We start from the raw sequence: 15226 nt of genomic DNA, 5'->3' as shown, positions 1-15226 counted from the left end.
TACTCTCTCAAACACATACACGCACACATACGCTCACATACGCTCACTCTCACACAACCACCTTTTCCATTTTCCCTCTAATGTTCCTCCTGCAAAATAGCCTCTGAGGAGACCAGGCAGCTGTCATTGTTCTTGTTGAATTGTGCAATCTACCAGTTACATGTGTGTGTGTGTGTGTGTGTGTGTGTGTGTGTGTGTGTGTGCGCATGTGCCTGCATATATGTGTGTGTGTGTGTGTGTGTGTGTGTGTGTGTGTGTGTGTGTGTGTGTGTGTGTTGTAGGCACCTCTAGGCGTTTGATTGACGCTGACTACAGTCCCAGCTGCTCTGTCCTCCTTGAGTGCTCCCATTGTAGGGAGCGAGCGGACTCATTTGGCGAGCATTAACCTCTGTCAGTTCACTGTTGTGAGTTGTATCTCCTCACACTTCACGGCCCTGACTCATCGAGGCAGCTGTCCAGCAATCTTGTTTATTTCAGCTGCGTGTTGAAATTGGGTGGCTTGCGAAAACAAAGAGAGAGCACCTTTAATGCTGACGGTTCCATCTTGATAGCTCAAACTGAGACCCGCGCTTTCTCAAGCGAACCATTATTTAAAATGGATTCTATCAGCACTTTCTACCTGGTTTACGACAACAACTTCTCTTTCAGCCTAAAGATCCAGACGAGTAAAAAAAAGTTGGAAACCAAAAAAATAGTAACAGATTTTCCATTTTAATAATTTCCCTGTTCTGTTCCTAAATAATTAAAGCATTAGGCTAGCTCCACCTCAGACAGCTAAAACAGTAATACTATGGATGGATGGATGGATAGATGGATGGATGGATGGACGGATGGATGATGGATGGATGGATGATGGATGGATGAATGAATGGATGGACGGATGGATGATGTATGATGGACTGATGGATGGACAGATGGATGATGGATGGATGGATGATGGATGGATGATGTATGATGGACTGATGGATGGACAGATGGATGATGTATGATGGACGGATGGATGATGGATGATGTATGATGGATGGACGGATGGATGATGTATGATGGATGATGGGTGATGGATGATGTATGATGGATGGACGGATAGATGATGGATGATGGATGGACAGATGGATGATGTATGATGGATGGACGGATAGATGATGGATGGATGGATGATGGGTGATGGATGATGTATGATGGATGGATGATGGATGGACGGATGGATGATGGATGATGGATGGACGGATGGATGATGGATGATGGATGGACGGATGGATGATGTATGATGGACAGATGGATGATGGATGATGGATGATGTATGATGGATGGATGATGGATGGACGGATGGATGATGTATGATGCATGATGGATGGATGATGGATGGACGGATGGATGATGGATGATGGATGGATGATGGATGGACGGATGGATGATGGATGGATGATGGATGGACGGATGGATGATGGATGGATGATGGACGGATGGATGATGTATGATGGACGGATGGATGATGTATGATGGATGATGGATGATGTATGGATGATGGATGGATGATGGATGGACGGATGGATGATGTATGATGGACGGATGGATGATGTATGGATGATGGATGGATGATGGATGGATGATGGATGGATGGATGGATGATGTATGATGGACGGGTGGATGATGTATGATGGATGATGGATGATGTATGGATGATGGATGGACAGATGAATGATGTATGATGATGGATGATGGATGGACGGATGGATGATGGATGGATGATGTATGGACGGATGGATGATGGATGATGTATGATGGATGGATGATGGATGGACGGATGCATGATGGATGGATGGATGATGTATGATAGATGGATGATGGATGGATGGATGAATGGACGGATGTTTGATGGATGATGCATGATGGATGGACGGATGGATGATGTATGATGGATGGATGGATGGATGATGGATGGATGATATATGATGGATGGACGGATGGATGATGTATGATGGATGGACGGATGGATGATGTATGATGGATGTATGATGGATGTATGATGGATGATGTATGATGGATGGATGATGGACGGATGGATGATGGATGGATGGATGATGGATGGATGATGGATGGATGATGGATGGATGATGGATGGATGGATGGGCACTTTTACACACACTGTAAAAACGATTGCTTGATAATAGTAAAGGAGCAGTTATTGCACATTATACACTGGTTAGTCCCGAACTAGCAATCTGATTGGACAAAAGGGAGTTCCTTGAGTGATGACATAGGACAACAACATCACCGGGACTGTTCACAATATGGATCACTCCTCCTCAGGCAGAAGTTCTGAATACCTTTAATTGACATTAACAGCTGATAGTGTGTTTGTCATTATTAACCAACCTCACATCTCAGAAGCACACAACAAACTCTAATTTCACTGGTTCTATTATAAAATGTATTACTTTAAAATACAAGTAAATATTCATACCACAAAGCTACTTGGTAACCATGGACACCGACGGAGGAGCAGTAGAATGGAATGTTTGGGTTGCCTGGCAACAATCTACCATAGTTTCAGTTCAGTTGTGGAACTAGTTAAGTTGGTGGAGTTACATAAAAAAAAATCTGTTGTTGAGTTTTTACTTTTTGATATTCATTTCTGGTTTTACAACTATTTTATTTAAGCAATATCACACTCGGGGTCGAGATGCTGTACTGAATATCAGCTCTGCTGTGATTATCTCCTCCTGCATGACCGAATCACAGCAGAGCTGATTTTCATTAGGCCTTAAAATCCACTTTTTCTGAACATTTCAACAATATCACATATCAGCAGATGAAGTTTACTCGGTTATGGGGCTGCAGATGTTTCGATTTTTTAAAAGTTTGCATCCATAATGGCCTCAAAGATGAGCTTAAGAGCTATTATAACATTTGGTTATTCGTCTTTCCACATCATAAAAAAATCTCAATTTCAGATGTATTTTTCAGTCTTCACACATTTGTTGGAAGTGCCACATGCCAACAAAAATGAACAAGCTCTTTATAAAATGTTGCATGCTCGTCTTGAAGGATTTTCCCATAATGTGTCTCATCATAATGAGTCCCTCACCAAATCCCATAAACCCCGCAGGCGTCTTCCGTTTTGTACTTTTGTTTTCATTTCCCCTGAAGCACCGAGGATTTGAAGGATTCTGGGAACGGAGGCGACCAAAAAAACGCAGATCCCCGAGATTACTCTTCACAACTTCCACAGCCGTTTAGATTTTGCAATTAAGAACAGATTGTCACGACTATTGTCAGAGATAAATTGCGGGTGCCTTCTTTCAGCATTCACTCCTTTTTAAATCACAGCTAAATGGTTGAATTAAAGTTATTACAAACTGTAAAATAGACACCAGCGACTCAGTAGACGACGAGTCAGGGGAGAGGAATGCAGAGGGAGGAAATAAAAAACAACAAGAGAGCATTCATCTCCATTAGACGGTAATTGCCATCAGCAAGAGGTTTTTTAGAGATGTTAATATGTGAGGGGAGAAGGGTGAGCGAGGGAACGCGGCGCTAGTTGTCCTGGCACTGCTGTGTACCCTCATCACAAGCCATTTTCTCTCAATTATTGCCAGATTTTGATGGGCCCTGTGATTAATCCACAGAGCTCAGCTGTGATTTTTAAACGCTAACAATGTTGAATTATTGCTCAGCTATCCGTATTATCATTTCCCCCTACAAATTTCTGCTCCATTAGCCCGTAAATTGGATTTTTTGAGGTTTTTTTTTCCCTGTCACTTATGTCGCTGGATAATACTTCCCATATTAATTGTTAAAAACTTCTCATCATAATCGCCACAAAGTGTCGGAAGCCGGGGATCCATTAGCACAAATGTAATAAGATCCTTTTTTTCCCCCAAAAGCTGAGAAGCAGCAGAGACCGTCTCCCAAAAAACAAAACACTCGTCCTCCTCCTCCTCCGCCGTTATTGCTTCATTCATCGTTCCCCTCCACACGATTACAACTGTAACTCCAAAAACTAATATATTTTTTATGATTTCTGGACACTTAATGGAGCAAAGTAAGAGCCCATGAGAGCAAGCTGGCGAGACTGATAGCTTTTGCGATCTGTACAAAGCTGTTGCCCGTGGATCTAAAGCTGCTCTGCTCCAGTATTTCCTTTTCGAGGCTTGCTGTTGTATCTCGCCCCGCAGATAAAGATAAAGTCCGGCGATAAAGAGCTTTCTCACAAGGCTCAAAATTTCACACTGCAATTCGCTTCCGGAAAAAAAAAACCAAAAAACTCCTAAAAATCAGGAGTTATGACTGCGCTGCGGTAAACCCCTGAAAGTGCTGCTGTGAAATTACCCATGGCTGACTGTTACTGAAATTACCTGAGTCACCTTGATGCTGGGCTATCTCACAAACATCACAATTAAAAGCCAAACAACGGCAGTCAAGCTTTACCCAGACTGCAAACATCACATTTGTAGTGCCCTGAAAGTAGAAAGTCACAATACTTTGTCATGTTTTCTGTTCTCTGAGGTCATAACGCGCGCACTAAGTGATACCTAGGGAGTGTTTTTCTTAGAAGAAATCTCCAGCCGTATCCTCTCTCTGGGTTTTCTCCTTGTTTCCTTAACTATCTCTCCTCTTTAATCACCTTGCTTTACAGCCGAGGAGCAGACTGTGAAGAGTGCTGTATTATCCACCGTGGAGCAGCTGGGAGTCGACACCTGTCTCAGGTATGTGCAGGAAGTGAAGTGTCTTTTTAATCACAGACTCCTTACAGTGGCACCCTGGGAAAGGAAAAGCTGCTGTGTGCAAACAAGTCTTATAGTCACTAAACTGCAAGCTTCACTATAATGATACTGCAGTATCCGTTCTGTATACATACATTGTTTTTACTTCATTTTCTCGGGATCATGGATAATCTGAGGTTGTGTTTACAAGATTTTGACTTATTTATCTCATTACCAAAGAATTGCAAAAGCACAAATCAAACATATAAATATCCTAAACTTACCTCGTTAGTGTGGACAAAGGCAGCATTAGCATGTGGTGGTCTGGACTATCACAGTGAACAGCCTCTTTTGTTTCCTAGATCGCCGGAACGTTATCAGGGGAAAATAAGGCTTGTTATTCTGAGATAATGAGATAAATGTATTCCTGTTATAAAAGGAAATGCAGCTTTGTCTTCCCAAGTTCACGAGAAGTTCGTCAAGTTTTGGAGGAAACGTCTGAAATGACTCATTATCAGCAGACAACAGAGTCAATAAAATGAGGCGGGTCCTCTCAGGGCTCCCAAAGATGATTTGAACACTCACAAAAAATCTGAAAATAAGAGCGCTGCTTTTGAGGTTCAGGACATTTTTGGTCCAGTTGTGGTTTTTTTTAAGGTATTTCTCGCTTTCAAATAAAAAAGTGTTGTACCATATTTTTCCAGACAAGGTGCATTAACTCCAGTAAGTTACTGTAAAAGTTGAGTTGATCAATCAATCGATTATCGTCTTTTAAAGTGCCGAATCAGCATATGCTGTGTAGTCCCATTGCACGATAGGGGTAAGTTATCATCAGTCAGTACAAGGGAAAGTCTGGGATCATTTCTGAAAAGATTTTTAAAACATAAAACATAAAGAATGTATTTATTTGGATCAGATGCCAAACTCTTCATGGACAGAAGCAGAAAACTTTATTGATAGTTTTTCATTAAATAAAATCTAATGTGTGTGTGAAATGGTGTTTGCATGCTCTTTGTGTATATGCAAGGTTATTACATCTGACACCAGGTTTTAACTTCATTCCCTCAGAGTCACAGAGGGGACAGGTTTGTGCTTAAGCTGCAAATGTGCACAGAAGATATCAAAATAAAGCTGCCTTGCGATAGAAGAAGGGAAGAGTGTTGCCAGACAGAGAGAAGTTTAAAACGTAGTGCAACAACATGACATGCGAGCTGTCATGTAATAATTCAGTAACTGGGTCACCTGAGCCTGGAAAGATGTGACCTTAAAGCCCCGTTTCCACCAAAGAGTCCAGTTTGGTTCAGTGCCGTTTGGTACAGTTCAGTAAACCCTGAGTTTCCACAGCCAACCGTACCCTCTTTTGGTAAGCAGAGTGTAAGCCAGATGGAGATAGCCGCGTCAGCTGTGTAATAGTGTGACATCATAGCATCCCAACACAGTGTAGCCCGCTATTTATGAAGTCCAACATTCAAGAAGAACAGGGACCCAGTAAACAAAGGGAACCTTTAGTGTCAGATCGGTACCCTTGGAACCCCAACAGAGGGGTACCAGGAAAGTAGAACGGTATGGATCCTTTATTTTGGTACCATTCCCAACTTTTGGAAACACCAATAAATGGGTAACGTACTGAACTGGACCTGGAAGCCTAGATCATTTCAGGGCATGTTCAGAGTCCATCTCGGACTCTTTGTATCATTTTGCAGTTACTGAATGCATCAGATAAAAATGCTGCTGTATACAGAGAGATCACAATGTTCCATCTGCTCCTTCCTGAGCTTCAGACTTCTCCGTCTGTAAATGTCCTCCTGCTGTTCAGTTTTCACTCTAATGATGCCAGTGTGCTTAACACTCGGCCCCGCTCTGTATTTTTTTTCCGCGAGTAAGCCCTCTGACTTGAGTAACTGTTCTCACACTGCTCGTTTCTTTTCTTTTAATGACACCCCGCCGCTGCAGTACATAGCGGTTATAACTCTCAGCTCGACACCGCCCCTGAAGGGAGCCCTTTGAGCTTGAAAAGTTTTCAGGGCATGTTCAGAACAAACCCAGTGCTATGTTTGCATTTTTGGGGGGGAATCAACAGGACAGTGTGTGTGAGCGCTATCCGCAGAGCAGCAGGTCTTATAGGATTTAAAGTGGCTGGACATGAATTTATAATTAATCCTTGACTTACAAGTGTCGGGCTCGCTGAGTTAAAGCTGACCACACTGGACTTTTTACATTGAATTTTGATGAGCTCTTCTGTGTGTCTACATGAGGCTGCAGTATTTCTTGGTTGCTATGTTACATCTTTCCCTGTGATGTCTTTGATTTGAGTAAAAGAATAGCAGTACATGGCTACATGTTACAGATTTACAGGTTCATGGAAGATATTCATGATTTCTTTAATCTTTTTTTATCGACAGGTATGGCCGCTTCCTGAAGATACTAAAAGAAGATGCTGTGAATGATCTGACGCTGCTACTGAAGCATGTTAAGACCTTCCTGTCCACTCAGTCACTTCAGACCTCTTCAGAGCTCAGTATCCTTTACAGATCTTAGATCCCGCTAAAGGTCGTCTCCATTAGTGTGATTCAGATCCACTACAAACTTTAATAAGTCCATCTGGCCAATCAGGCTTGTATGTTTTCTGTCGTTTCTTACCAAAAGAAAAACAACCCTGTGCCGCTTGTTTCAGGGTCTGACATGTGATCATTTCTTGTTCCTGAAGTGGATTCATATCCTGTCAACAAATGTTCCTTGGACCAGGTTTCCTTGTTCCAACAAGTTTCATGAAAATCAGGCCAATGGAAGTGTTCTCTGTCGTCCAAAAACAGAACAATCTGCACTGAAACACCGGAGGAGGACACAATCACTTTTAGGTTTCCTTGAAAATGGTTCTGTTATAGCTTAGTCGGTGGAGCCGGCCTCCCACACACTAGTTGCTGGCTCTGCTCTGACTTGGAACCATTTGGTGCATGTCATCCCCACCCTCTCTTCCTGATACTTTCCGTCTCTCCTCAGCTTTCCTATCCAATAAATTAATGAAAAGGATGTTTTCTTAAACACGAGTACAACAAAATGAGTTGTTTCCCACATTACTGAGACTTTAAAAAAAAGTTTAGGGTGAGCCTCTCCTAAAATGAAATGACACGACCAAAGAATGTAAGATTAATGAGAATGATTTGAGCAGTTTTATGATTTTTAAAAGGTTAAATCTTTGTTACACTTAGTTGTCAGATTCCTCTGAATGTTTAGGTTGTGAACCCTGCAGAACATTATTGTCACAATTTTGTAATAATTAAAACTTTAAAATTAAAACAAGACAAGTGAAATCCATAAACGTGTGTCAATTTCAGGTTTAACTTTAATCTACTTTTTTTTTTTAATTACCCCCAGTATATTTTCCTTTTTTTCTCTGAGTTCAAACCATTCATCAGAGGACAGAGCATTGATGTGTTTGTGTTTGTGTGCAGAGGAGGCTGAGTCAGATGGATAATCTCCAGGTCTCAGTGTGAGAGAGAGCAAGAGCACTGATGACGTCAGTCCCCGTCTGTTCAACACAACACAGATTATCTCTCCACATCTGTGTCTCTGCGAACTTTTCAGACTTCTTTTTTTCCCAAATAATGAACGATAGGTCTTCTCTCTCCTCCAGACAGTTTGCTCTGTATGTGAAAAACTGAACATGTGTAGAGACACAAAGTGTTCACAAGTATGACGGACATCTGACTTGTAATACTGACACCTCGCTGACATTCAGATAATATGAAGAGGCTGCTACAGATTTACTATGCAGAGAGATTAAATCTTAATTAAGCCTTAAACAAATTTTCAGGAATTTAAATTTGTCCGACCTCTTGAAATAATTTGAGAAATTAAATCTGAAATCTGCTTTTTTAAATGTACAGGCTGTTTGGAAGGCATATTACATTACTTCATGTGCATTACATCTAAACAAAGTTGAAGTTTCAGCATGTCAAAAGACAGCTACTCAGTAAAAAGACAGGAAAAGCAGGAAGTGTTGCAGCCTGGGGCTTTGTCCTGGACTCACACCTGCACAGTCGGCACTTATTTGCCTCCGACAGAATGTGAAAGAAATTGCAAAAATGTACGAATGAAGCCGAGCTCACAAAGTAAATACTCCAGGGCCTGAATAAACCACCTGTACTAGATGAGAGAAAGCTTCGAGTTATAAACCTTGGAATGTTATTGTGGGAGATTTATATCCTGCTCACTGCTGTGCTGATTTAATGACGTGTTCACAATGCAGAGCTGCCACCAGGGAGACCTACTGTATATGAATCATAGTGGCTGTAATTCTTACTAGATTTATACTTGACTTCTGGTCTCCCAAATCAAACACAAAAAGGGAACAGATAACTTTACCTGTAAGAATGGATCTTTGATGCTTTTATTGAAGGGGGGATTTTTTTCTGCTATGAGGTACAGGTTGATTTAAGTCTATAAGGGTTAAGTGTCAAAGAAATATTTACAAAAAGTAATTGAAGTGACTGAACATTTCCTGGTGAATATCCCTGAAAGTCTCTGATATTCCTGAACAATTTTAGAAATTTTGAAAAATATCTGACCTAAATGTCCGCAATTCCTGAAAACAATTCCTATAAAAAATGCAAAAAGTTTCTTAAAGATTCCTAAAATAAAAATCTGAAAGTTTTTGGAAATTCCTGACAATATTTCTGGAAAATTTACAATATAAACCTGAACATTCCTGATGATGATTTCCAAAAGATCCCTGATCCCTTTTTTTTTTTAAATGTTTCATAAGTGTTGATGAACATTTCTAAAACATTTCCAACTAGTTTTAAGAAATGTTCATCCAAAATTCCTGAAAGTTTCTGAAATGTGTGAGAGTTTCACCAAAAAGTTCCAGATGAATGTTCCCAAAAGTTTTCAACAAAATGTCCTTGAAGTTTCCTAAAATTCCTGACAAGATTTTCTGAAATTTCTGGTGAAAATTCCTGAAAATCATGCATTTCCATAAAAAATCACAGACTGAAGTCCCAGTATGTTCCCAACAAAACTTTTTTTTGAATTCTAAATGAAATTCTGTAAAGTTTCTGAAATTTTCTGACAAAAAGTCTTGGAAATTTACAAAAATTCCTGATAGTTTCTGAACATTTCTGAAGAAAGTTAACAGTTTTTTTTTTCCGAAGTTTAAAAAAAAAAAGTTTCTGATAAATTCCCACAAATTTTAACACAAAGTCAAAAGAAAAGCCTTGTGACGGTCTACAATTAAATAATTATCAAGGTATTGCTTTATAGAAAAAACTCATTAGGTATCTTGTGACACCTCAAAGTCTGAACTTCATCTTTAAGATATAAGACTCATTTGAAGGTAGATAAACACTCTCTCCTATCTCCTTTCATTGCATCACTCTCAGGATGCTTTCAGTCATTGATCTTTATAACTTTCCCAGCAGTCCTTGCCTCTTTAACTCGTCCCTGCAGTCACTCAGCAGAGAGGTTATCCTGGCCACGACTGGCTGCTCTCCACTGTGTTCCTCATGATGTCCGGAGATACAGACCGCTCACTGCGTCTGTTACTCAACCTGTCCTCTCTGCACACCTCAGCGTTCATCTGGCCGGCAAGAATACACGCCTCTGTGAGTATGATTATATGGCTTCTAGTTCAAAATCATACATGGCATGATTTTGTAGACAACACCTACAATTTGAACATTTAATACTGACGAGAATTGGACCAGATGTGTAGCACACTTACACTTGCGATTTTGCCGAATGAGGCCTGATGTTATCCATCTGAAAGTGAGAGGGAACAGACACATCAGCAAGAGCACTGATCTTTAAAGCATGTCTGATTTTATGAAATACTGCTTTATAGGTATATATAGCGGTTTCATTTATTATATTATTATAACGTTAGCTGGATTTACATCTAGGAGTCAGCTGATTTCTTTCTTGTAAAAATACAACTCAAAGTTAGAGCAACAGCAGCAACAGAAATGCAAAGTTAGCTCATAAGTATGTGTTATTGGCGGCTTGTGTTTACTCTGATGTGAAGATTCTTAGGAGCAAAAATAGTTTGTAAGATGCTTGTTGAAATTTGACCCTGAAGTACCCAAAAAGTAAATAAGTTATAATGTTAAGCGCACAATATAATTATCGATTGAAAAAATATTATAGTAGAAAACAGACTTTGTGAGATGTGTGAGTTGGACGAAGTGGAAACTGAGTGCCATTTTCTTTTGCATTGTACAAAATATGATTCAAGAGAATTATCTTATAATGAAGTAGCTCGTCAAAAACCTGAATTATTGGATTGCACAGATGTGCAAAAGCTGGAACGGCTGTTTAAGTTTGATGTGTCTAAGCTTGGAAAAGAAGACAAGATGTTCTGTTTAATTAGTTTGTCTTGCTTTATGATTTCTCTTTTTGTTAATGACAATGAACAGACCGACTCTGCACTCTGATCCTGGAACATTTTAATTTATGGTGTCATGTAAGCCCCTGTGGGCTGGGCATATAAATGTATGTATGACACCATAATACAATAAAAACCTCAAACTATAATTATCTACATGATATCGATATTTAAGATATTAACTTGTGCGCACAAGATTTTTTTCCTCTTTCCTTTTTGGGACTTCAGAGGCTCCGTAGAAAACATCAGCTGAAAGTGGCTTTTCTTTACAGGAACACACATTTAGCAGAGTCATCTCCACTGCCGACCCGCTCAGCATGACGCCGCCTCTCACACTGAATAAAACAATATAAACACAGCGCTCACACAGAGAAGTCCCATATTCAATAATGAAACCAAATGGACCTTCCCATAAAGGAAATAGAAGAATGTAAACACAGTTTTGGGATTATATCGTCCTTATCTAATCTCTATCTACTCATTCAAAGCACGTCATCAAACACAGCACGGCTAAAGAAAAATAAACACAAAGTTTTGGGGATGAATGCAAACAGGCTTTTTGGTCTCATCGTCTTCATCTTTCAACAGGGTGCAAAACAAGGCTTACACCTTGATGGATGTTTTTTAACCTAACTGAAAGAAAAGAGAGAGGCGAGCTTTTTGGAGGATGATAAATGAGGCGGAGAAATAAAAGAGTAAAAGGAATAATTTAAGTGAGGAGAGGAACTCCAAAACGAAGTCGAGTTTCAATCGTTCTAAATTGCAGGAGGTGCTGCGATTAAGGCTCGCTGTCATTAAAGCCGACCTCCAGCACGCCGTCGTCTCTCTTCAAAGTCAATCTCGGCCTGATGCGTCCCGTCTGAATGTGATTGTAATGGCCCCCTCTGCGTGTTCGATGCAGATGCAGCAGGTGAATTTCTCCACGCAGCACGCTTGCCTCCGACTCCACAACGTGATCGATCGAGTCAATATCACAGAAAATGGAAAGGGCAGAAATAATTAAGAAGCAGCAGCGTATTTAGGAGGGAACATGGACATGGAGGCACACACACTGAAATGTGAACACAGAGCAGCATGCTGCTTTACATTACTCAATAAAACAGCTACCACAAGTATTTAATCCTTTTTTTTGTCTTTATACTAGAACTGAATACAAAACAGAGAGCTTTAGCAAACGTATCTTTTTTGTTTGGATACCAACCATAACGGCGTCATGAGTGTAAATATGAAATAAGTGAGACAGAGAGTGAAACTAAAAACATGTTTGTTGTGTCAGGTGTACGTTCCTGTTGAAGTGGCTGTATCGGGAATCCCTCCTGTTTACTGGTGTACAGCTCACTATGTGGAGATGCTGTTGAAAACTGAAGTTCCTCTGGTCCACTCCGCCTTCAGGATGTCTGGTTTCACCCCATCCCAGGTAAGAGCTGCCGTAAGAGGACCAACGGGTCTAAGACTTTGTCAGGCCGTGGCAAATAAAGGGAGAGACACACTGAAATAACGCTTAATTCAACTGATTTATTTACAAAAATATGAATGAAATTGCAAAGGAGATGAAGTTTGGATGTCAGTAGAGTCAGTAGTGTGAGTGAGTGTGAGTGCCTGAGGTGGCAGCTTATATAGTGACTGGGAGCATTGGGCCCAGGTGCTGAGACTGCCGTTGCAAGGCGCAATATTTACTCCCCAGTACGCATTTGCTTTCAATATGAATTTCACATACTCTGTACCGCCTTCAGAGGTAGTAACAGAGGTGTTACAGGGGCGAGATGGGAACGGTTGAGCCAGCAAGGAAGCACAGTGTTGTGTGTGTGTGTGTGTGTGTGTGTGTGCATGTCTGACTGTGTGTGTATGTGGAGTTCCCAACACAATATGCAGGTCTTAAGACGTATAGATAGCAGAGCTCCGTTACTGCGCTGGTGCAGAATTGCACTATGAGAAGGGCTAAAGTTGAACCGTAAAAGTAGAACTTGACTGTTCAGCAAGAACCGAGCTGATTATAAATGTATTGCACTGAATCAAAGTTAATTCAGAGGAAGTTTATGTCAGACTGGTAAAGCTTCGAGGCATTAGTTTCTGTTGATTCTGCAGACAAATTAGTTGAAATCAAATGTTGAACTCCTACTTTTCTATCTTTGTGTTATAGTTTCCATTATTCTGAGACCTTTAGATCAATAGATGAAGTCATGACTACTGATGGAGGCAATAACGGGAGCTGAATATGGATGAGATTGATTTCATTCCAAATATAATGCGTAGATATTTTCTTCTCAAACTACACTTACAAGTGAGTCTTTAGTGTTGAGTAAAAAAAAAATCTAAAGAACAAAGTCAGTAAGGAAGCTAAAGCCTTAAGATCTACTCTTTTAGTTGCCCTGTGAATGACTTTCCTTTCCTTCCTGCTTTGACTTCAGTCGACTTTAAAAATTCTAAATCGAGTCTTTGACATTGAACCTCTTTCCTTTTTCATTACCAGAGCAGCAGAAAAGTTAGATCTTTGCTCCTCTGCTCGTGATTCTTTTGACACCGACTTCTCTCTCCCAAAAAAAAAAGCAGCAGGAAAAAAAAATAAAAAATGGTTTTCACCTTGAATCCTCTCGTGTTTGATCCCGTCTTCAGTGTGTCGGCAGCTGACAGTCGAAGGCTCAAATAATGTTCGGCAACAGGGGTGCTCATAAGGCCCGCCGCAATTTGCATCAGAGATCTGAACTCTCCATCTCCGGGGCGGAGTCAGGCGTTAACATTCAGCTCATCTCTGTTCTCTTCAAGGCCATAATGGGCGCCTGTTATTCAGTCAGAAATGGAAATACCCATTCCAAAAGTTTAAAGCTTTGAAAGCCTGACAAAGCAGCGGCAGCAAATTAAGCATTATACACCTCTGACATTCACACAGTAGAGGTTGTGTAAGCGCGTGTGTGTGTGTGTGTGTGTGTGTGTGTGTGTGTGTGTGTGTGTGTGTGTGTGTGTGTGTGTGTGTGTGTGTGTGTGTGTGTGTGTGTGTGTGTGTGTGTGTGTGTGTGTGTGTGTTTGAGCGCAGGCCTCTGTCAGAATCCATTTGCAAAACGTTTAAGCATTTTAAGTAGGTTGCCTGGAGAATAGAGGTGTGTGACACAAAACGAGTCTTTGGTTAGAGCAGCGATGTGGTAGATTGAGGATAAATCAGCTGGAGCACAGAAGGTGTGTGTGCTTCAAGTGTTAGAAATAAGAAATGATGCAGGTCTTCAGGTTCAGGGACAGTTTAACAAGAGTAGATTAGACTGAAATATATCTTAAATCACTTTAAGGCTGTTTAAAGGCTTTATATGCGATTTTTTGATCCAGCAGATGTCGCCCTTGAGCTCCAGCATGAAACCAAAACAACTCGCGCTGCATTGTTGTGTTAGCATGCTAATGCTAACGATCTTTATTACGCTCGTATCTTCACACTGCATGTAAATTCACCTGAAATGAGCGTGATCTAGAAACACAGTTAAGCAGTGAGTACAGTATGTTATTCTTCTTTTCTCTAGTCCCTCAATTAAACAACTTTTATACGCGAGGGGAGGAGTCAGCCGGCCATCCAGGCGATGTAAACAAACTGAAGATAGGACTCTGAAAACTCTGAAAACATCACAGACAGTGGGACTCGGGTGTTACACCCATTGTAGACAGTCATGACTCACAGAGTTATTTTCAGAGGATATACTTGATTTATATTTAAGTGTGAAAAATCACATATAAAGCCTTTAATGTAGTTTCCGCATGAATTCATCAATAATGTGAGTTCATGGCTCAACATGCCAGCCATGGTTTCTTAAAGTTGAAGGTGACGACCAACAGTCCATGACCAGAAAATAGATTTTGAAGAAGTAGAGCGGGATTATCTGGCACATCGTCACCAACTAGCGAGGTAACTTTATTACCCCTGATGAAGGCCACAAGCCGAAACGCGTCGGTCTAATTTGTTAATAAAGTTGATCATCGTACTACAAGTGTTGCTGGAGCTTTTTGACCTCTTCAAGCCTTTCATTTGACCTCAAACAACAGATATTAACAGAGGCTGAAACTTTTTTTTTGACCTCTCAAATCCATCTCTCACCCTACATATAACTCTACATAATAATGATGAATTATCGGTTTATATGAAAGTATTTAAACAGAGCGT

General features: G+C 40.6%; 1 protein-coding gene across 1 annotated transcript in view; it reads left to right on the top strand.

Moving 5' to 3' along the window:
• Positions 1 to 15226, top strand: part of tbc1d32 (TBC1 domain family, member 32) — an 82880-nt gene that overhangs the window by 55189 nt on the left and 12465 nt on the right. Inside the window, exons 29-32 of the mRNA XM_061051619.1 lie at positions 4640 to 4709; positions 7109 to 7224; positions 10155 to 10309; positions 12365 to 12505. Of these exons, the coding sequence (XP_060907602.1) occupies positions 4640 to 4709; positions 7109 to 7224; positions 10155 to 10309; positions 12365 to 12505 (482 nt within the window). The remainder of the gene's footprint in view (positions 1 to 4639; positions 4710 to 7108; positions 7225 to 10154; positions 10310 to 12364; positions 12506 to 15226) is intronic.

Source organism: Labrus mixtus, chromosome 12 (assembly GCF_963584025.1).
Source record: "Labrus mixtus chromosome 12, fLabMix1.1, whole genome shotgun sequence".
NCBI lineage: Eukaryota > Metazoa > Chordata > Actinopteri > Labriformes > Labridae > Labrus > Labrus mixtus.
The sequence above is the reverse complement of the archived record's forward strand: the minus strand, read 5'-3'. Positions and strand labels throughout refer to the sequence as shown.